The 22,060-nt window shown below is 48.7% G+C and overlaps 1 protein-coding gene across 1 annotated transcript; it reads right to left on the reverse strand.

The window, feature by feature from the left end:
* Positions 1 to 5,923: 5,923 nt before the first annotated feature.
* LOC127018437 (uncharacterized) lies at positions 5,924 to 21,431 on the reverse strand. Its single transcript, XM_050900046.1, has 8 exons — positions 21,380 to 21,431; positions 18,884 to 19,707; positions 17,974 to 18,820; positions 11,893 to 12,067; positions 10,920 to 11,124; positions 9,855 to 10,480; positions 8,222 to 8,367; positions 5,924 to 7,373 (listed from the first exon to the last, which is right to left on the reverse strand). Exons 2-8 carry the CDS (start codon positions 19,536 to 19,538, stop codon positions 6,578 to 6,580), a joined length of 3,450 nt encoding a protein of 1,149 aa, XP_050756003.1. The 5' UTR covers positions 19,539 to 19,707; positions 21,380 to 21,431; the 3' UTR covers positions 5,924 to 6,577.
* Positions 21,432 to 22,060: the final 629 nt, after the last annotated feature.

The following is a 22,060-nucleotide window of genomic DNA, read 5'->3' on the forward strand; positions in this document are numbered from 1 at the left end:
GCAGATCAATGAAAGTGCTGACCTGAAACCGTTGGGGAAACAGGGGTGAACAGCACTCGGTGGCACAGGATGCGGAGTAGACCTTGGCGCTGGCTGTTGAACTGGGCTTTGTCTGCTGGAATTGATTAACTGCAGCCGGAGTCCAGCCACCTCTTTAAACTGGCACTTGTTAAAGGACATGTTATCACCTCCAGACTGCCCTTTTCTGGTGCCAGCACGCGTCTTTGCGCAGGGAACTGGATCCAGGAACTGATCTAGTTGAAACAGTCTTTATTTTTCAGCAGTGTTTGCTTCCAATTCCGTTCACTGCACAGTCCCGCACATGCTATGCCAGTGTGTGGAGGCAGGCTTCTTCCTCTCCCTGCAGTGCCAGCTTTTAAGTGTTCACTGAGCTGTAATGCTATGTGGTAAACTGTCTGATTTTTTCCTGCAGTAATTTAACTGCTTCCCATTTTGTTAGGATTGCCAAGGATTTTCTCTTTGGGTAAATAATTTGCCTTCACTTTACTGCAAAGTGATGACTTGGGTGCTATAGAGCCTCACTCGCATTTTTCAGCTGGTGAGGTCATTACACGCCAAGGCAATTAAGGAGAGCAGAAAGTGAACACGGATGACTCCTGGGGTCTGCGTGTGGATATTGACCCGGCTCATCAGCAGTCCATCTTCCCTTGTTAAAGTACTGTCTGTTGCTGGATGCTGCGGTGCAGCTGTACTGAAGTGTGTGTAGGGGCTGTTCAGAGAGCCTCCGGCCTGCTGAATTCATGGAGTGTCATTAAACAAATGTTTGATTTTGAAAGGAATAGTCCTTTACGGTATGTATCTCCCGTACACGTGCTGCGGGTCAGGCATGAATTACTTGAAGATGGGTATCTCCTTGCAGGTTTCTCTGCCTGTTTATTGTCACTTCAAACTGTGGCACTTCTGGCTCGCGCTGGTGAGCCATCACTGGAGGATTGCCCTGCCCAAGGGGAAAATGGCTGTCCGAAAACCAGCCCTTTCTTGAAAGAAGGGGGAATGCACTCCTTGTCTGAATGCTTGTTCATCTGCACGTTCACGCTCTGGGTGTACAAATGTCTAACCTGCTTCTGTTGGGGAAAATGTAAGAGCTGGAGCCCTGCAAGGGTGCTGCCTGCTCCCCAGGAAGCCTGCTGGCTCCCATCCCAGTAGAGAGAGCTGTCTGGCTGCCTCTGGGTCTGCACCGGGGCCCTGTGCAGCGCTCTCAGACTTTTGTGAGGTCTGATGACCACCACAGCCTGTTGGAGACTCAACAGGGATTGCAGAAAGCCTAAAGGGAAGAAAAACCCTGAGATTTCAGCCCCTGTGAAAGGGTCCAGGGCTATAAAGGCCTTGTGCTCTTTGCATGTTTCAGTTACCCCAGGCATCAGTCTTGGGATCTGCTTTGTGACTTTCTTGTGACCTCCAGGCTTCCCACTCTCATCTGCCAGCCCTCCCCACAACACCCAGAGACATTTGAGGTGGGTGCTCCCAAGGATGCGACTCTGGCACCACAAGCGAGGTTCCCGCACTAGGAGGGAAGGGTTCAGAACCCCCTGGTGCTCCACCGCCACTGAAAGAAAGGGTTCCTTTGCCTGCTCCTATGCAGGGCACCTTCCCTGGGAGGGCTGTTTGCAGTCTGTGTCTTCTCACCCGCAGCTGAGATTGTTTCTCAGGGATGCAAAACCTGTGCTAGTGGAGATCACACTGGGGCAGGGCTTGAGCTGGAGAGTTGTAAATTATCGTTACATCCATCCCTGCTAATGGACCGAGAGCCTACTGCCAGCTTTTCAATTTTTTCCAGCTGTGTAACTGCTCCCAGTCAAGCCTGGGCAGAGACCAGTGCTGGAGGATGCTCTGCCTGTGTTCCGATTCCTCGTTAGGGTTCTTCACTCTCTGTTGAAGAGGACCCTCTATGTTCCTATCGCTCAACTTTTCCATCCACATTGTAGAAAGGTTTCCCTTAGGGGACCACCTTCAGCTTCCTGAGGGAGATGTTGTCTTTTCTAATGTGTGTCCTTGGGACTTGCTTGGAGTTTTTGGACTGTGTGGTGGTGTCAAAACTTTGATTTTTTTTTTTTAATTGCTTGTACCTGTGTCCAGTCATATTGATATTCTGCAGCAGCCTCTGTGAGAAACAAGGCAGTTCCTTTGTCTGCCTGATCAGTAAGACTTTTTGCTCCGTCATATTCCACTGTAGTGACAGAAGGTCACTCAATGATGACAGCGAGATCTTTGAATATTTACCTGATCTCCGGTAGGAGGACAGTTCCCCCCATTGCTTTTGGTTCCAGGTTTTTCCAATTTCAAGTCAGAGAATGTCAGACTAATTCCAGCTGAATCTCACCTGGTTCCCCAGCATACATTTAAGCGGAGACACGGCTGACATGATGAAACGAGAGTTACTACAGCTGCCTCATCCATGAGCCCTGAAGGGATATCTTTGACGTGGTGCTAGAAGATTTGAATTATCTTCCCTTCGAGGATGTCAGGGACAAGCAAGAGAGTGCAGGATTCACCAGAATCTCCTGCTGGAGATCTGCCTTCCTGGGACTTTAGCTCCATAATAGTGCATAACGTGCATTGAATGACTGAAGTTCCCCAAGGCAGGAGATCTGAGATGATCTCGGAGCTTTTTTTCAGGATTTGGGATATGCTGAGGTCAATCTCTCAGTCTCCAATGACAGCTACAATAGCTTCTTCCTGCCAGACCAAAGCTAGTGCCCCCTTTCAGATGTGTTCTTGATCATACAGTAGAGACCCACACTGAACCCCCCTTCCCCATCCTCAGGGACAACCAGGAATGTACAAGAACACCATAAAAGAGAAGATCGCTGTTCACTAAAGCAGAAGTCTCTGCCCTCTTAAGTATCTGCTCTTCATCTCCCCGTGTTTTTTTCAGGCTTTCCCACCCAGCCTGCTAACTCTTACAGTAGCTATTCCTTCTTTCCTTGGGACCTGATCTCTCAAAACCCTTAATCTAGGGTTTTGTCTTCTTGTGTGTCTGCCTTCTGAGCTCAAAACTACATGGACTCTATGATAAAGACTGCCTTTTGTTGCTGTTTTCCCGGTAAATGACCAGTAAGACTCATCCTAAATTCTTGTTAAAGGTCATTTATGAGTTCTGATAAATCAAGGGAGTGATCGACTTTCTCTTTTTTTCCCCCCAACATGGTACTTCCAGAGAGGTCTGCTTGTACTAGCTGGGTAAGTTCAGTGGGCAGGAGTGTTGAAAAGTAATCTTAGTATTGTCTGCCATGACAATGAGAGGCATAAAAATATTACGGAGCCCTAGGACGGCTGTTTGGAACAAATAATTGCTTTCTTGGCTTGCAGACAGCCCTGTTCCCAAGTACCCTGGGTTATAATAGCATTTTGTCAGGTTTGTTAATCAGAAATGGAAAAATACAGCACAGCTAATCTCCAGGGCTGCCAAGATGTGCACATGTGATACTGAAAGACCTGGAACTTCCCAGGAGGGATCATCCAGTTCAGAAAGGTGCCTGAGGATTATGGAAACCTACTGCCTTGTCAGTGTGCTGACACTCCACGCCCTTCCTGTGCAGGCTCACCTTGCAGCGTGAGTGCTCGCGGGGCCACAGAGCTTGGTCTGTGCTCGTGTTCCCTTTCAACACCTGTAATTTAAAGGCAGGTGAGCAGCTGAGTACACACCGGATACAAAAAAGATAAATAACATTGGAAGCACAACCTCTGTCTAGTCTGACAGGTTCAACCATCAGGCTGTCGCTTCCCGTAGCAGGCTGTCCCAGATCAAAGAGCTTGTACTGTTCCCTGGCCGCAGGTTTTCTAGGACAGGGCTACAGCACCAAGTACACGTCCCGCTCGTAACTCAACACCCAGCGATTATTTATGGACCTTCTTTTGGGGAGAGTTTGCCTGGTTCAGAGGAAACAGGCCATGATTACTAGGAGCCTGGCAAGCAGGTGTTTCCTGTGATACCCAGAAAAACCCTGAATCCGACAAATTGAACAATCACCCAAATGCAAGATTGATGCTAAATATCAGACCTGTTACATATACTTATTGTTCTCTAACCTTTTTGAACAGCCAGGGTGACTGAAGGTATCTTGATTTAAAGATATGACTGTACAAACAGTCCACGGCTGGTTTTGAGCATGAATCGATGTGGAGAAAATCACTGTGCTGCAAAGTAATTGAAAACTTTCCAGAAAGCAGCAGCTTTCTGTGGCTGTGAAAGCCACTCGCTGTTTGGATAAATAAAGCTATTAGGCTTACTGTACTTATGCCTTCCCTTATCAAAACTGCCACTGGAGGTAATGAAGAGAAGGTAGCTGCGCCATTTTGATCTTGGGAGAGAAAAGAAACGTGCTACAAGCTGTTGCTTTTTGCATGTGAGGTGAATGGGGCTTGAAGGCTCATAGATGCAGATCTGTCCCGACAGCGTAAGAGAAATCTTCCTCCAGCAGCTGCTCTGCTTAGGCATCCATCTATTTGAAAAACAAAAAACAAACTAAAAGCAATGCCTTGTGCTCTTCACTGGCTGTTCAGTGCGTATTTTGGGGGAACAAGCAATTTATTGTCTAATGACTAGAAACAGCTGGAGGGAACTCCAACTCACCTGAGGGAGTCAGGCTGCTGCCCCGACAACCGTTTTGCCAGCTATCGCTCGCTACAGCGCTCGGCTGTGTGCTGCCACCCTCATGTCTTGGGTACGTGTTTGTAAAGCCTCCAGATGATGCAAAACCTCCCATTTCCTCAAGGACAAAATGAAGCACTAAAACGCTGGATGGTGCAGACGAAGAGAAAATACAGCCAGTACGCACACGTCTCACTGCTGGTGTCTGCCTCAGTGCCCGGAGCAGTGTAGCAGCCCCGGCACTGTACCGCACTGGGTACGGTTTGGAGGCCTGCTCTGGCGTTGGGTCAGTGGTGACTTTACAAGACTAAGGCTACCTGCGTGAAGGTAGCCTCTGTCCGTCTTCATATGTGCACTCACTGATGCTGGTTGATCTCTGGAGGAATACACAAATATGCTTGTGTGAATCCTCCTGTAAAATAAATGCCTGTAAGAGAAATATTTTGTTGGTAGTGAATATAATACTGACTGGCTTTGTCTTTACCCTGGGGGGGCTGAAAGAACATTTACAGGCTGTCCTCTGAGATCCACCAACCAACATTCAGGCTCCTTTAATTTAGCCTCTAGGGCTGTAATCTGGCCTTTGCTGTGTAAGTCACAGCGTGACATTTTGCTGATCTTGTAATCGCAAGGCTGCCGTCAGTGGTAATGTCAGGCTGAAAAGGTTAAACCCTGTTTGCTTTTTTACCATTGTTCAGCTTCGAGTCATTTCCCTGCTGAGGAACTGAGAGAGGCCGGACCTTATGGGGGAGTGCTTTGTGGCCTCAGTTTCGGCTCTCACGTCTGGCGCGCTGAGGGCCTGACCTGCCCAGGCAGGACTGCGGCCAAAGCGTAAGATTTTGTGCCAGTCTGTTGTTGTCTAGTGAGAATTAGGGTAGCAGGCTTGTACCTTTCTCCCAGTCTCATTAGGAGTAGCCCCTGAATTCTGTTCAGGGGATCCAAAGAACAGACGTAGGCACATTGTTCACCTGAATGCCACCCACGCTAAATGAAATATCTACTCCAGAATACAAGTATTTTAAAAAATACCCACCTAAAGTCATTGAAACATAATTATTAAAACCTTTTATGTTACTCTACAGTACAATGTAAATTGTTCCTTTCAATTAAATTTTGAAATACACTAGATTACATCATTTAAATAATCGCAAACTTTTAAGTTCACTATTAGTGGTAGCGGAGCTATATTTACATACACTTCTGAGATATTTCAGATGCAGTGTTATGTTCCAGTCCCCAAGTCAGTTAAATAACAGACTTTCAGTGGGGATATACTGCACTTCCACAGGTTCTACACATATTTGGGGTGTATGTGTCAGAGAGCAAGAACTCCTTTTATTCTTGTTTGCTTTTTTTTTTTTGCTGTGTGCATGCAGCTGAATCTGAGCAAATTGATACCTACTTGATTTGGATTAAAGATGAAAGACCCTTCTTTTTGAAGAAGTATTTGACTGAATACACAGAGGTGAATAATGGAATACAGTCCTTAGGAGTAGCGGTGGAAAACATAATTTTCTCCAATTTTCATCCTCTGTTGCATAATACTGCACCTAAGTTTGACCCTGACTTTACCTAATGCTGATGAAATATAATCAATGGTGGAAACCTCTCTCATGTTGTCAAGACTGGCTTTCAACACAATCCATGCAATGGCAAGCATCATACATCATTCTCCTGCAGTGCAATATTAACAAGTTAAACTCAGTATTTTCCTCCAGAGATCTGCTCCTCGAGGGAAGCCCATCTCTGTATGTACATCAGCCACAAACAAGTTGTGAGTCCTGAGGCTGGAGACCAGAATTAGGCTGTGATGCTCGCTCCAGTGCTGCAAAGAGTCTTCGTGGGCCAGGCTCCTCCCTGTGTTGTCCATGGAGCAGAGCAAGTTCAAGCCACTGAGGCTCTTGATGGTCCTTTGCAGGTGGCACTGGTCAAGCCAAGTCTCCCTGCGTGCTGCCCGTGCAGGACTCAGGGCCTGGTGTGAGGGGTGCTGATCATGATGTTGGGCAGCGCGTTCCGCCGCTTCTTCCAGGAGCCCAGCTCCCTCGAGTACCGCCTGATCTGCCTGAACCAGTGGTGAGTCCGTGCCCGGTCGCTGTCCCGGAACACAAACGCCTCCCGCCTGATCTCAATGAGTTCAAAAGTGTCGTCGCAGTCGGGATCAGTGGAGACGATGCAATTACTCAGCCTCAAGGGCTCCCTGAGCAAATGGAACTTCCCGTTATTTTTGTCCCTGATGAGCACCAGCACGGCGTCCTTCACGGGCCCTGGCTCAGCTGACTCCAGGCTGGACTCGGACACACGCTTCATGTTCACCAGGAGGAGGACCTGCATGTTCTGGAACTTCAGGGTCTTGCTGCCTTTCTTCACCCACTGGCCGTCAGGGGGCTGGGCCAGCTGCAGAGACCCCTCCATCACAAATCGCGTTTCCTCCCGCAGCCAACCTACAGTTTTGAGAGCAGTTTCTCTCATCTCGATGTTGATGACTTCCCTCTTCTTCTTGCTGTCCTGGCGAAAGGATCGGAGGGTCCACGTGTTCCCCTCCTGCTTGGTTTTCATGTTGATGTGCTCCAGGTGGGACTCGATGCGGCTCTTGGCCTCCCGCAGGCTGCCATGATCTGGGTGGTACTCGGTGGTGGCCTTGATGATTCTGCTGAGCAGCAGTGGGTACTTGGTGACTCTTTGCAAAGGGGCCATCAGGAAGGACCTCAAGTTCATCCGCCGCAGCGCTGTGTTGTCATTCTGGGAGACGTTGAGGAATATTCTGCAGGGATTTAAGAAGAGAGAATGAAATGGTGGCTGTTCTGCCAGCAGATGCTGCAATCCTAAATGCAAATGAACAGTGTGGTGCTGACAGCTGCTAGGCGCTGCAGCCCCCCCTCTGGTTTTAACAGCCTTGTGAATTCTGTCCTCTCAAAAACTAACAACAATTTCTGCAGCTGTGCTCAGCTGCAGAACAGCGATGAGGTGCCTGGGACACTAGCACGTAACACCCTAGCAGTCTTCTATTAAATCGCTGTAAAACAACAAGGGTGTGATCTTTCTCTGGTACACAGTGATGTAGGCCTGAGGCAGATACATCAGCTTGTATCAGATTAATTTGTAGCTCCTTTCATCATTAGATTACAAAGCACTCCAAACAAGAATTTGGTACCGTCATCATTTTAAGCTGTTGCAGTGGAAAGAGAAGTGACTCGCCTGACGTTGCCCAATAGGCCAGGGCTAGGAATGGGAAACAAATTCAAGTCATGCATGCTTCACACAGTGGCTTTCCCCAGTAGAAATCCAAACTGTGTTCTGGCACAGGGACTGAGAGCTGTTCTCAGCTGAGCGTTACTTGGTGACAGTTCAGCACAGTGGTCAGTGGGCAAACACTGCTACCACAAAATACAGTATACAGCTGGGGACCAACTGGCTGCCTCAGTGGCAATATCAAGGACTGAATATCTTTTGGAGAATAAATCACTCTCCTCACCCCAAGAGAGAGCAGCGCATTGCTGAAGAACATTAGCATCAAAACTTTGATCTAGTTGAGCTGACAGAGGCTTCACCCTCAGCCTGGTACCTTCCTGTCCCCAAAGCCTGGAAGAATACGCTCAGCCCTTTTCTCACCTGAGCAACTCTTTCTCCTTCTCCAGTGCGTTGAGCATATTCACAGAGGAGGACTGCTGAAGACAGTAGGTCTGAAAGGCTGGCAGCATGTTGACGAACTCTAGAAATATTTCGCCGATGCACACGGTCATCAGGTCATCATCACCCTGCAAGCATGCAATACAGCCCCTGCCGGGTTAGCTCAGGAGAGGCACAAGCACGGGGCCTGCGTTCAGTCCTATCAGCATGAACCTGCTGTAGGATCTGGTGAACACCAGACCAAAGGTGGAACTGGGCTCACCCTTCCTGGTGGAAAGGCAGTCCCTGCAGGTCCGGCGGGAAGCAGTGCGTGGGGAGAGGAAGGAAAGCTGGTCTAACTGCTTGCTTTTCTACACATACAGAGATGTCTTCTCTGCTTCTGAGGGCTCGGCCAGCTTACCAGAGCAGGGGCTCAAAAGCCAGAGGCCAGAGCCTGCTAGTCAGGAGGGTGTACTGGGGCCCTTCTTGCCGGCAGGTCTGCCCTAAGGCTAATGCAACAGCGTATAAATTAACAGTGAGTGTTTAGGAGCAAATGGGCAGGAGAGGCGTGTAACTCAAGTAACAAACATGGCACTTAACAACTTCTGCAGTTGGTCTCAACAACTGGCCTGGCTGGGAAGCAGTCTCCTTCAGTTGCGCTCTCACTGGCTACTTTGATGCCTAAATGAAAAATAAATTTCATGGTAAATTGTTCTCTGATTTCTGGATGTGTAATAAAATAAGGGAATAGTAAGAACCTGGTGCCACATAATGCTCTTAGCTTTGTCTAGGTGTATGCTGACATGCTCTGCAATCACTACTCATTCGAGCAGCAAGAGAGGGAGCAGTTCTCTGGCTGCTGGCAGCTTTTTGGTGCAGTACTGAGCTCTGACTGCAAAGGGCAACATGGAGGCAAAGATAAGGAAACCCACGGCTGTTTGTAGAAGCCATTGTCTCAATAAATTATTCACAGGGGACATCACACCCGCAGTGCACATCTGTCTGCACTGTGCCAGGTGCATGAGAGTGGTTGTCAAAGTTGCCAGTTTTTGAGACGTGTCGCTCAGTCTGACACGCAGGGTTTCAGAGAGGGAAAGGAGGGATGAGTTTCCTAGAGAACAAAACATTCTGGTGAAACTGATAAAGCAACAAGTGGGTTTTGGTTTCTTGAAGAAAGGAGGGTGTGGAGCTGTTTATATGTCCTTTGCAGTGATTGTCTGCTGCTCTAGAGTCTTATTTCTATTTCTCTGCCCTCTGACCACCATGGTGGTGGGGCAGGAAAGTTCCTTGTGCAAGGCAGGGTCCATCAGTAGAAGCAACTGGTGCACAGAACTGTAAGGGACAATTGTCACCAGAGCGGGGAGCAGCCTGCGCTGCCTGGCCCCGCAGCCAGCCTAGAGGCAAGCTGCAATAAACTGCAACCCAAGGCAAATACACCCAAGCAGCTGTGACCTGGCACATGCCTACTGAAATCACTGGTTTACAATAGCTGAGGGAGCAAAGGACTAGGTAGATGACCAGAACCCAGGAGTCTTACCTCCTGATCCCCTGCTCCACCTATGCTGTCTCACTAATACAGAACCTATTCCTGTCTGCCTAGTCTGGTCTGGCCCCTTTAGAGCACACAGCATCATACCTGGTCAAAGGCCTGATCAATCTCTTCCTGGAGTATCTCCAGGAAGTTCTCGTTGAGGTCGATGAGCTCCTGGATGTTGCTGAAGATGCCCAGGAGTTGCTCCTGGCTCAGCAGCCCAGCCGCCTGCATGGGGAGGTAGAACTCCTCTTTGATGATGCGCAGGTCCTCTCCATAGCTGGCCTCTGTGTTGACAAACTCCAGCACAGACTCCTTGCGCTCTGTCCTGCGCTTGCGGCACTTCTCACAGAGGTCAGCCCGCCTCTGATTGCAGTTCTGCACGTCTGTCTCCACCGGGAGGTCCCGTTCTCCACAGTCAGTGCAGGGACGGTGGGCTTCCCAGGCCTGCAGGGAGCTCAGCCCCGTTTCAGATGCCCTGTTCCTCCACTTTCTGGCTGGCATCTGGCCAATGCCACTATCTGCCCTCTCCACATCCGCTGACTTGGTCCGTGTGGCCTCGCTGGGATCCAGGTCATCCCGGACATCATTCACACCAACAATCCCGCTGTCCGTGCTCAGGCTGCTGACATTGCTCCAATGATGTCTGGAGCGGAAGGAGCCACGTGGGGCACGGTGGGTCTCATCGAAGCTGCCACCATGGCCAAGGTTGGCTTTTGCTACCACTGGACCTGAGAACAGACACAAATCATTACAGGCACTGCCAGCTGCACAGAGCGCACCTGGGGAGCTCAAGCTGGCACAGCCATGAGTGGTAGGAGCTCTGTAGGGGGGGAGATCTGGTGAAAGCAGGGCTGTTAGCCCTCCTCCCCTCCTGTTTTGCTGCTGGGAAGGGCAGGGGTCAGAAGTAAATGGCTCCCAGGTGAAGCCTGGGGCCTGTCATCCCTGCACTGCCCCTACCTGTGAACTCATTTGGGCTCTCTCTTCCCCTGCCATCTGCCAGGCAGAGACAGAGACACAGCAGAGTAGATCCTCATTTCTCGCACGCCTGGGTTAAACCCAGAATGCTTCCCTCCCCCAGGTCAGTAGAGCTACTCTATATTTACACCAGCGTAGCAGGGCTCAGCATCTGGCCCATCAACCCCCTCTGAGTGTGCAGAATGTGGGTACCATAGTCTCGCTCCTGCCGGCGCTTCTGTGCGTGCTGCCGTGCTGCAGCTGCAATCTTCAGCTCCAGCTGCTTCCTCTTCACCGAGTCTGTCGGCATAGGGTCACTGAAGTGCGGCCGCAGCCGGCACTCCCGCTGGGCCTTGGCACCATCCGCGCTCTCATGGACAATGTCAGAGCTGGATCGGCGGCAGCCGGGACTGGGGGTCTGCAAGAAAAGCAAGTGGGTTTGGAGCAGGGAGGTGGTCAAAGCAGCGCCTGGTTTGCAGCCATTGGACTTCAGTTGCCAAAGGAGGGAAAAGGCAACTCATCAGTGGTGGAATTGTAAATGCAGCTCTGCTACATGATCATTAGGAAATCTGTCCCCCGCGGTCCCTCTGTCTTGCTTAGTCCTAACAGCAAGGACCTCTCTCCCTCTGCTGTTGTGTAGCTCTGAGTACAGTGGCTTCGTGGTGGCTGGATCATGGCTGTCAAATAACCATGTCAAACAGCATAGTCCTGGCTAAGGGCCTAAAGGGGGGGCTAAGCCTGTCCTCCAGGGATCTGAGCTAGCTCGACTCTGTTCTGTGAATGTTTCAGCGCTGCAGGGTCAGGAATGCCAGCCTCTATGCCTTACCTACATTAGCGGTTTGACCAAGTGGGGACTAGGATTGAGTCTGTCTGATCTCCCAGGCAGTCCAGCAATGAGGGGCTGGTGGCACAGCAAAAGCCATAAAGGAGTTATTGCTGAACTCCCTGCAAGAGACGCAGCGGCAGATAGGCAGAGGCACAAAACTGACTCCTGTTTCATTAACTGTAACAAAAAAGGCACTAGAAATGCTTCTAACAGTTTAATCGCTTGTGGGAGTTGGTGTGATTTCAGATCCCAGGCTCCCAGTCTGCCCAGTTCCTACAACAAAGGGATCCTTTAGAGCTTCTGAGAAGAAAAAAGTCCTAAACACACGCTCAAGATGAGAGGGGAATTCCTCTCCCTTACATTCCCTGCAGGTGGAGTGTCGCTGGATGTCTCATTGTTTGGCTTGTCCTCCCAGGTCTCTGTTGCCATGGACATCGCTGTGGGCTGCTGGCTGTCCTCCGGAGGTGGGAGATCAGCTTCCCTCAGATCACACTGTCCCTTGGAGGGGGATTTGGCAGCAGTCTCAGCATTGCAGCTGCAGGGGAAGAAGCAGACTCTGATGAACATCACGTATGCAGTTCACTTGCCATTCCTGACACAAATGAGACTAAGCAGCAAGCCCAGGTTTGAACAACCAGCCGCAACAGTTCAGGGAAAGTGCAGGCAGGAATCTAGACTGGTCAGCATGGATGGCTGTATGTGTGTTTCAGGGGCTCTAAACACAGCTCAATTATAGCAGTGCAAATTGGGTAACTGCACTCATGCCAGCATCAGTCTGGGATATCAAGTCTCGAGTGCTCACAAGGCATTTTTGTGTCTGTCGTGGTTTAACCCCAGCCAGCAACTAAGCAACTAACCTCATATAAAACATGAGGTTCTCCCACAGGGACCAGAAAAACCTCTTTCTAAGTAGGCCATATCCATATTTGCTGCTATTTAAAGAGATGTTGTCAACACAGGAACCATATTGCTCATCTGGAAGAAAATCACCTGCTAAAAACCATAATACTTTGAAGAGATTAGAGGATTAAAGGAGCTTTCCCTCTGTTTTTCATCTCATATGATCCCAAGCCCGCTGAAACCACTGGAAAGATTCCCTCTGCTTTCAGTGAACTCCAGATCAGGCCTTTTGGTGCACTTAAGAGTCCTGAAAAGATTGGTAGAGTCTGTTGTTCTCACTTGGCAATTCTGGGATGCTCTTATTCATGGCTGTCTGGTGCTAACAAGCGCCTGGCCTGCCTGATACAGGCAGCCTGTTCCAACCCCACCTTCCCCTCTCTGTAGACACCACCACCTCTCTAGACAGTCACAGTCTGGTGCAAAACCACTGACTTGACAGAGTAGTTGACAGGCTGTAGTTTGTGATACTACTTGTGATACATTTTTTTTAACAGACTCTCTAAGACACCTTATTTCCATGCATAATGAAGCCTGCTTGAAAGAATATTATTTTTTTCATTTTGGGTTTACATAATTTTGATGGACTTGGATTCCTTTAAAAAGAAAGGTTGTGAGGACTGGATATGGATGCTTGTACGTACAGGAAGCCAGTGTCTAGAACATATTTCAGGTTATACATGTATTTTATGCTTAACTAAAGTCTTCTATGACAAAAATCTGCTTCTTCTTAAAGGCTTCACTTGTGAACTTATGCTGGTAGGTCATACTGCTAATGTGCAACTCCAACACTGCCAACTACAAGAAAACACATGAGACAGATGGACATTTTCCTTACAATGAATGACAGCTAGCTCCAATAACAAACCATCGGCCAATACTGAAATTGCTGAAGAGCGAACAAATCTCCCAGAACACACACTGGCTCCGTTATCAGGCCAGAAAAGTTGGTTTGCAACTTTCCAGCTGATGCTTTTTCATCTTCATCCATTTATGCTTCCAGGTCCCAGCTGACACTACCAGAGGATTTACCAACTTAAAAAGGGTTTAGCTGCGGCTGCGCAGCAACAGCACAGTGCTAAGAGCAGGCTCCTGGCTTTTACTGTTTGCTGTCCTAACGCCCTGTCACATGGATTTGGAAGTGTCACTTCACCCTTCCAGGCCTCTTCTCCCCAGCCTGTAGAAAGGGGATACCAACATCACTGCTGCCACGGAGCAGCCTGTAGTACAGACTGCATTAGCCCCCTTACAGGCTTGCAGTAAGAGCAGTGCAGGCACACAGCAAGGCTGTGGTCCCACCATGGTACTGGCCTGGCTTGGTCCGGCTTAAGAGGTTCCTGTCTCCTTCCTCCCTTCTGTCCCCAGCCACATTTGGGGTATCACTCCTTCAGCCGGTCCAGTGTAACTGTCTGTGTGGCCACGATCTAAAATCAGTCTTGAAATGACCTGGGTATAAAAAAATATCCTCCCTCATGTATTCCCAGCCAGATCATTTCATCAATGTTTCCTTGAGTTGGGTAAAGTATGAACAGTTCAGCTGGGGGCACACCTGTGGGAGGGAAGGCAGAGGTTAAGGAGCAAGAAAGCTCTTGAAGAGGATCTGCCACTGCCGGAAAACCACCATTTCCAAAAGCTGCTCCAGCTCAAACAGCATCTGGTTGAAACATGCAGAAAGAAGGGACCATGCTGAGGCACAGAGAGGCAACGGGATGTGTCCAAGGTCAACAGCAGAGCTCAGAACTGGAATATTATCTTCTCTTCTTGATCACACCACCTCCCACCATACAGACCATACTCTCAGAGAGAAGCTGAGCTTTCATTTGCCATTTTTACAGTACTTCAAGATCATCCACTTAAACATGGAAAGTACTCCAGAGTATTACTGCTCCTCTAAGTGGAGCTGACAGCAGCTCTCTGCTGATAAGGTCTGCGGACCAGATGCCACCGCTTATTGTGGTTTCCACAACCCAATAGGGATATTTCTAAAAAACCTCCAGATGTGACCTGCAGTGGTACTACCCAGAGAGCTGAGCTAAGGAAGTGTGACTGGAGACTGAGAAATTCAACCCACCCCATGGTTGGTCACCTAGAGGTAAGAAAGGCAATGATGCAGAGCCCACACTGTGTGAAAGGAGATTTCTTCACCCCTGGTTTGACTGCTCTACTTCTAGTTGTGATTAGATCCCTCCTGCATGATGTACTGGCCATGCGGTGTTGGGGCAAGTGCTGCTCCACAGAGCAGTTGCTGTGTACCACACCACCAGTGTGATCAGAGGGATGTAGGCAAAACAGGGAGGATACAAGCAGTTTTGTAGAACCATATCTTAGGGCTGCTCCTTTAACCTTTGCCCCTGGCTTAGGAGGAAGAGGGGACATTGCCAAGAAAATGTGATATTGCCCCTTCCTCCAGTACCCTCCCCCTGGCAGAGATCTGGGCTGCCAACAGGTCCACACCAATGCCTGCTCAAGCAGTCCCCTCTGCTCTCACACAGAGCAGCAGAAGGGAGGACTCTGGCGTGTTTCCTTCTGTGGGATCAAATCACTTACTGGGATAGGAGTTTTGTGCCTGGGGTTGGTGTCAGCTTTCCCTGTTCTCCCCAAGACAGATGATGTGCTTCGCCCAGCACAGGGAGGACAGGTTCTTTCTGAATGTCCTTTTAAACCTCTGGGCCATCATCTCTGAATCTCATGGAAGCAGAGGCACTGGGTGTGTGGTGTACAACTGGAAATGCACCTGCTTTCCTTCACGGTCTCTATGGGCCTCTTCATGGTTGTATCATTGTCCAGGCCAGCAGTTCTCAGCCCTTTCCACATGTTCCTGGCTCCTTCTGACTAATGGAAACATTTTTGTCCACTCCTTCCCTGCTGGCACCTGCCTTCCAGAGTTGGACTCCTCTGCTATGGGAAGCTGTTATTGTACCCACCATCCTGGTGTCATCCCAAATACACCCCATCACTCTTTTCAGGAAGCCTTCTTTCTTAGTCATGTCCTTTGCTTCCTTGTGCAGGTTTTTGTTGTCACCTTGTCCCCCACTTCATAGGCAGGAACCCCAGGTTCTTGCATGTCCTTATCCTGAGCAATTCGCTGCTTAAACAATCTCAGAAAGTGGACTATATATTGAAATGCCTACAGGATTTCCACCTAGATCTCAGCACCCATTCCCAGCCAGGACTACAACCTAAGTCAAAGGTATCTGGTGACCTATGAGGGGGCTAAAGCTGCCATAATTATGAAGCTGAAAAGCAAATCTTCACTGATGAAATATTAAGCCATTTGAATGAGTTTTAAGTAATTAACTATCAATCACTGGGGAGGCAATTAACTTACCAGACAAAACTGCTTTGTAAAACTGTAACACTTACACAGAACCACTAGAAAGAGAAGACAATTTCAGCTATCTTATTCTGTGATGGTCCATCACAACATCTCTATCAAAGGCTTGCTGAGCTCAGTATCTGTGGAAATGGGACCAAATCCCCAGCTTTCGGCTCATTTCATTTGAGACTTAGAAAAAATGTGGCCTGGATGTCAGTGATCATAATTTAGGACACAAAACATCCAGACAAAAAGTCTCCCACCTCTGCAGTGAGATTCAGCTTGAGTTATAAATGAATATTCAGTCACATTACAGTCTCAGGTGAAAATGATGGAAAACTGAGAAATTTCCAGACAAAGGAAACTGGAGTTTCCCACTAACCAGTACTTTGGCACTGCCAACAGATTTGTTTTCCTCCTGCTATCCTGAAGAAATGACAATCTTTACCATTAATTGTTATTACTATGGAAAATAAAACAGGCCAGGGTGGTTCCTTCACATGAAACAACCTCTCTAATACTGGAACCACTGTCATTCACATTTTTAGATCAATTATCATTTTGGTGTTAATAAAATCACCTCATATATTTCAACAAATCCAACTAGGGAGACTGAACACATTCACAGAAACAAAAACCACTGTGGATATTAAAAGCACAGAAACCACACTGAAACCATAAAGGCCCTGGGCAGAAAGTGTTTGGAGGCTGGGAGAATAGTGGGAAGAAAGATCATATGCACTACCCATTTCTGTATACTTTGCTATGCATGCACCTTGGGCTCCAGATACTAGTCAAACCTTTGATCTGCCCAGAGACAGCTGTTCTTATGCTCTTACTCATGGCTTGTGCCATTCTGTGTATTTAATTTCACATCAACGATAAAAATAGCCTACTCAGTGAAAATGGCTGCATATCGTAACTTTCTCATCTGTTTCTTCATTGGGTTTTCATACTCCAGAACAAAAGCACAAAGGCTGGGCTGGACAGCTGAAGGAAGCATTTAGGGCTCTGACACCACCTACTTCCCTTTGGATTATAAAGTTGCAGAAGTGTTTCTGCTTGTCACTGTGGCTCTGTCTACATGGGGAGCTTCAGCTCCACGAAGTTCTTTCAGACGACTCTCATTCCTGTGCAGAAGTCACTATCATCTCCTCTAAAACCTGAGTGCAGTCTCAGAGCTCTAGCATTCCAGAAATACCAAGCCAGTGCACAAGGTTGATGCCCTGGCATTGCACACGCCACATCTGTGGATGTCGGAAGCAGCCAGGAACCAAGTCAAATGTAATTCTTGGCAAAGCCAGTCCTGAAAGCCAGGCATATGGAAACAAACCACTCCACCAATATTTACTCTCCTTTTCCCATCAGCCTTATCTAGTGATAAGACAGCGATAACTGCCCCAAATTCCTAGCTTCCAGAACTTTGCTGATTCCTGTTGGGCCACCTGCCTGCATAGAAAGGGATCCTCATTTCTTTGGCAGGAGGCAGGTAACAGGACTGCAGTGTCTAAAACCAGGATAGAGAAAGCAGTCCTTGTGAACATCTTACCCAGAGAAGGGGAAAACCCTGGCTGGAGAAGAGGGAGGAAGGCTTTCCACAAGTATTTTCTCTCACTGCTTACGCTGAGTTGGCAGAAGGACAGTATTTGCAAGTACTTTCACTTGCTGCCTGTGCTGGTCTCCAGAGGGTGATTAAAGACTCGTAGCAGCCATCTTGCTCTTATTTGTTTGCCAGTTCACTACATACAGGCAGCAAGTGAAAGCACTTGTTGCTGCATGTCACACTACCTATATTCATGTCCTTCACTGGTGGGACAGACTCTACATCTTTTTTCAAAGGAACCATATTAGTACTTTGTGTCTCTCAGCTGTCCTCTACTTTTAATAGATGTTAAAAAAAAAAAAAGAGACATTTCAACGTTTTATTACAGAAATAAAATGGGTGGGAAATTGGGTGTCAGGACTACTAATGGCTGCTGTCTTGACAGAATTAAGGTGTACAAAAAGGCAAAGTCTAGATGAAAATGCTTTTTGATGTTTAATCCCACGCAAAGATGGAGTTTAAGCTCAACAGCTTAAAGACACGTCCATGTGGCTATCAGAGACCCTAAGATGAAAAGCTCTGCCAACAGCGTATTTATGCTACGGGAGTTAAATGTACAAATCAGGAGAGAGATCAGATCATTAACAAGGGAACTGCTTTCAGGTGACCCCACAGAGCATGTTACCTTTTCTTAATAAGTTCCAGGGCTGAACCTATGAATTCATCCTTCATTTTTTGTAGCTTAGCTCCATAGCTGGATAAGTCTGTGGCTTCTAACAGCAGCGATGAACAGCAAGAGGACTGGGCTTCAGAAGCCAGCGACTGCCCTGCAAGGTGGAGGACATCATTTAATTGTCTTGTCTCTCCTTTCTGCTGCTCACCACTGAAGATCTCCTGCCCAGCTCTGTGTATTGCTACTGCCTGTAAAGGTGATCGTGGAATAGGGCTAGAGCAAATGGGGACCGGCGATCTATCTGGGCTGGAGATCTGGAAGGTTCTGTCCTTCACCTCAGGGCTGTTCATCCTGAAACCATCCCATGTGGCTGGATATTGGGAAAAGCCAGCAGAGGTGTGGTTTTCATGGAATACATCATCGTCATCCTCCGCTGTGACAGCGGCTTCACTCACAGCTTTGGTCCCCAGAGCTTCTGGACAGACGTTCTTATTGTTCTCCTCCTCCAGGGTCTGGTTTGCAGGCAGACCCTTATTCAAGCAATCTGTTGGCCCACTGCTGCTGGCAGATGAATTTGCCTCCTTACATCTCATTTGCTTGAATTCCTCAAAGGTGGGTATGTAGAGCCTCCCTTTGCCTTTCTTGCTCTGTCCCAATGTGGCTTTGACATCTGTTTCCCCACTATATTGTTCCAGGGTTTCTGCTGTTCTGGATTTGGCCATCTCACGGCTTTCCCCGGCATGCTGAAGGGGCAAATTGGGGGAGCTATTCTGCCTTCGGAGCTGAAGCCTCCTCTGAGCCTCCTGCTTGATGTCTTCTGGACTGATGATCCTGTGCGCAAAACACAGTCTCTGCCTCCCTGTGGGGCTGTGCCTGAGAGCAGTGTGTTCCACCAAAACCGTGCAGCAGTTGACAGCACAACCGTTCTTGTACTGCCGGCACATCTGGCATTCAAAAAACTCCCGGGCCATCAGGTCAGGCAGGGCCACTTGTGGACGCACTGGCTTACAGGGCTCTGTCACCTTACTGCTGTGCAGCCTCAGCTTCTCCTTCAGCTCTTTTTTGGCATCCCCGTGTAGGGCTCTTTCCTCTGCAGAAGGGAAAAGCCACTGAGGCACTTTGGCAAAGGGAGGGAGGAGCACATTCTGTGCCGATCGAGACATCTGTTTAGCACGGAGAGAAGGGTTTCTCAGAGAGTTCGATGTGCTCTGTACTGGGGCCACATCCACACAGCCTTCTGTCCACTGACTGGTGCCACTATAGCGAAAGATGATCTCGTTATCCAGGCTCCGGCAGTGAGAATACAGCCCAGAGTCAGCAACTGTTGCCCAGTGAAGGTTCTCCACGCTCCGAAACATCCGGTTTTCCACAGGACTGGCCAAAGGTGCCTTGCCTGTGTGGCAGTAGTCTAGAGTGTGGAAGTCCCCAGAAAAAATATGAGTGTCTAGGTTCTTTAGTGGATGCATGCTGCTAACCGAAAAATCCTTTAAGCCATGTTGTGCATAGAGCTGATTATTTTGGCAGCTCAAGATCACCCGGCAGTGTTCCTGTCTCTCATCAACACTGATGTATGTCATAGCAAATGCACATGGAGGCTCTAAGACAGTGGCGTCTAGGGGGAGAGGAGGGAGCTGGGGTGTCGCTTAGATGCCAGTCAATGTCCACAGACCACAGACAGCAAAGTGTGCTGCTGGGTACTCACATAAGAGAGCTCTCACATGGGTTGAGTCGCCATGCGTAGAAGACCTGTGAATGGAAGGAAAGATGAGTTACTGAAGCAGCCTGGTGATGACTTGCAGGATGCAACAGCAGGTCTGCTTCCAGGGAGTGCAGAAGCCAAACACCAACAGCTTGGGCAGAAACAGAGCAGCATAACTAGGAGATGAGCCACGGGGCTTGGGGCAGGGAATCTTTTCCATCTCTAGCCAAGCCAACAGTGGCCTTACACTACCCATCTGAATTAGGAGAAGTTTATCCTACCTACCCTCAGCAATTCCCTCACAATAACACTGCTCAACTCTAGTGACGAATGCTCAGAAGTGCTTACTGCAGGCTCAGCTTACTCACACAGCAGCACTAAGGAGATGGGAAGTTTACAAGAGACAGTGAGGTTCTTTCCCTCAAATGGGGTGGAGACAAGAGTGTGTGGGTTAAGGAGGAGGCTGGGGGTGGGAAAGGATGACATGACAGTGTGGTCTCCTGGAAGCCTCAAGTAGCAAGGAGGAAGAAGAAGGCTGACTGGTGGTGGTTTTGTCCCTGAGAGTCACACTGCAGCCCCTTAATGCTCTGATTTACCCTTCACAGGGAAGATGCATATGGTTTAGTGACTGCTAGCCAAGCATTTCCAAGGCCTTTCCAGCGCAGAAGCAAAGGTACCTCACAGACTTTCACAAATGCACCCTCCTGACCCCTTAGCAACAGGCCCAAATGATCACCCCCCATGACAGCTCAGCGGAGGCCCAGAAAGAGAAGCTGTGATTTTCAAGGCTGTTCCTATGATCTGTGTTCAGCATTGTAAGGCCCAGGGAATCTAAGTGACTAAATCACATGTTCAGAGCAATGCAGAGAATTAAATCCCAAAACCTCAGTTTGGGCCAGCAGGATGAAGGCTAAGTGTCTAAGTCATCCTTGGAAGTGTAAGGAGCCTCCTTACCTTGAATGAAGAGACTCCAAATTTCTCTCAAGGATTTAGGCCTCACGGACTTGGCAGCAGTCACACAAGAAAGACATCAGTGTCTCCGACAGCCCTGTCCACTCCCTCCCTTGGCAACCAGAGGGAAAGGGAATGAGTGCCATACGTAAAGGAGAATAAGATTGGGCAGGGGATATGTGGTTAGCCTGAGATTCACGAGGGCAACATAGAGCTGGGATAGTGGGGCATCGGTCTCTAGTAATAAGCCAGGCAAGAACCAACCAGGTTGAACACCCAGGAAGAGGTCTTGGTAAAGCAAGACAGGACCATGCAAGTTAGAGCCCAGACTGTTTGCTTTGTAGTGCAGCTGGATTCTCCACATGCTGCCAACCATTCAGGCAGCACAGCCACCTTGACCAGGAGGGGAATGAAGAGGCTTGTTACTCCCTGAAGGCTAAGACACCTCAGGCATCTAACCATGTGAGGCACCAACAGACATCTTCCATCTGAGGAGAAGTCTGAGGCAGCGTATTGCCTGGAAGCCAATCTCGGTAACTCGCTGGTAGCTTGATTCACCCCTTCCTTAGCGTGGTTCAAATTAGCATATTTTCCCTGCATTAATGAAACTATCTCTAATCTAATCCCAGAGAGGGAAGGCAGAGTGGCTCCTGTGGATCACCGCTGAATGGAGAACATTATTTCTGTCCTTTATAATTGCTAAAAATAAAAATTAAAACTAGCTCTCAAAGTGTGGCTGTTCCCCAAGATGTCACAGGCACTTCTCACCCAGTCTTCTCATGGTGGGGCTGGAGTTCCCCCTTCTTCACGGCTCTGGAGGAGCCCACAGGTGACAGCAGAGAAACGTGAGGATCAGGACTTTCTGTGATCATAGGTTATAACATGATCTGTCAAGAAAGAGAGAATGAGACGATGTGAGAGCCAGTCACTGAGTAGGGAACAGGGCTCCTGGTAGTGCTGAAGGGCTCCTGTGAGAAAGTGCTGTTAATGAGAGATGCCATGGCCTGTCAGGTTGGTCTGTGATCAGGTCACAGCCACGGGACTAAAAGCCACTGTGTACTTTCTGCACTCTGCTTTCAGACCAAGTAGAAAGAGAAAACAATCCTTACTGTAGTGAGAGCTGAAAGCAAAGCAGTCCTTGCCCAAGGCAGGGAGCTACACACAGTAAGGCCTGAAGAGAAATCAAGGCCCATGTGAAGCAGGTTCCTGGGTTACATGCTTGCTCGGCAAGCTCTGCGTGTACACATGAGAGCAAGGGAGCTGAGGAAGAAAGTGCATAGGCAGGGGGAGAAGCAGTCACAAGAAGAGCAAGGAAACAGAGGCACAGAAACGATGGGGTGGGATCTGTCTGTGGCTGCTCCCTTCACCAACAGATGGGGCAGCACTGAAAACAAAATTGACTTGTGTCCTCATGGCCCCTCTTCAGGTGGAGGTTCACTGCTGGGGCCC

Source organism: Gymnogyps californianus, chromosome 7 (genome assembly GCF_018139145.2).
Source record: "Gymnogyps californianus isolate 813 chromosome 7, ASM1813914v2, whole genome shotgun sequence".
In the NCBI taxonomy this organism is placed as follows: Eukaryota; Metazoa; Chordata; class Aves; order Accipitriformes; family Cathartidae; genus Gymnogyps; species Gymnogyps californianus.

Coding starts and splice junctions, on each gene's coding strand:
- LOC127018437 (XM_050900046.1), bottom strand. CDS start 19,538: ATGACATACATCAGTGTTGATGAGAGACAGGAACACTGCCGGGTGATC. Junction 18,821..18,883: donor GTGCCGGCAGTACAAGAACG/GTTGTGCTGTCA, acceptor ACAGCCCCACAG/GGAGGCAGAGACTGTGTTTT. Junction 12,068..17,973: donor CTGGAACTTATTAAGAAAAG/GTAACATGCTCT, acceptor CTTCCCCTGCAG/CTGCAATGCTGAGACTGCTG.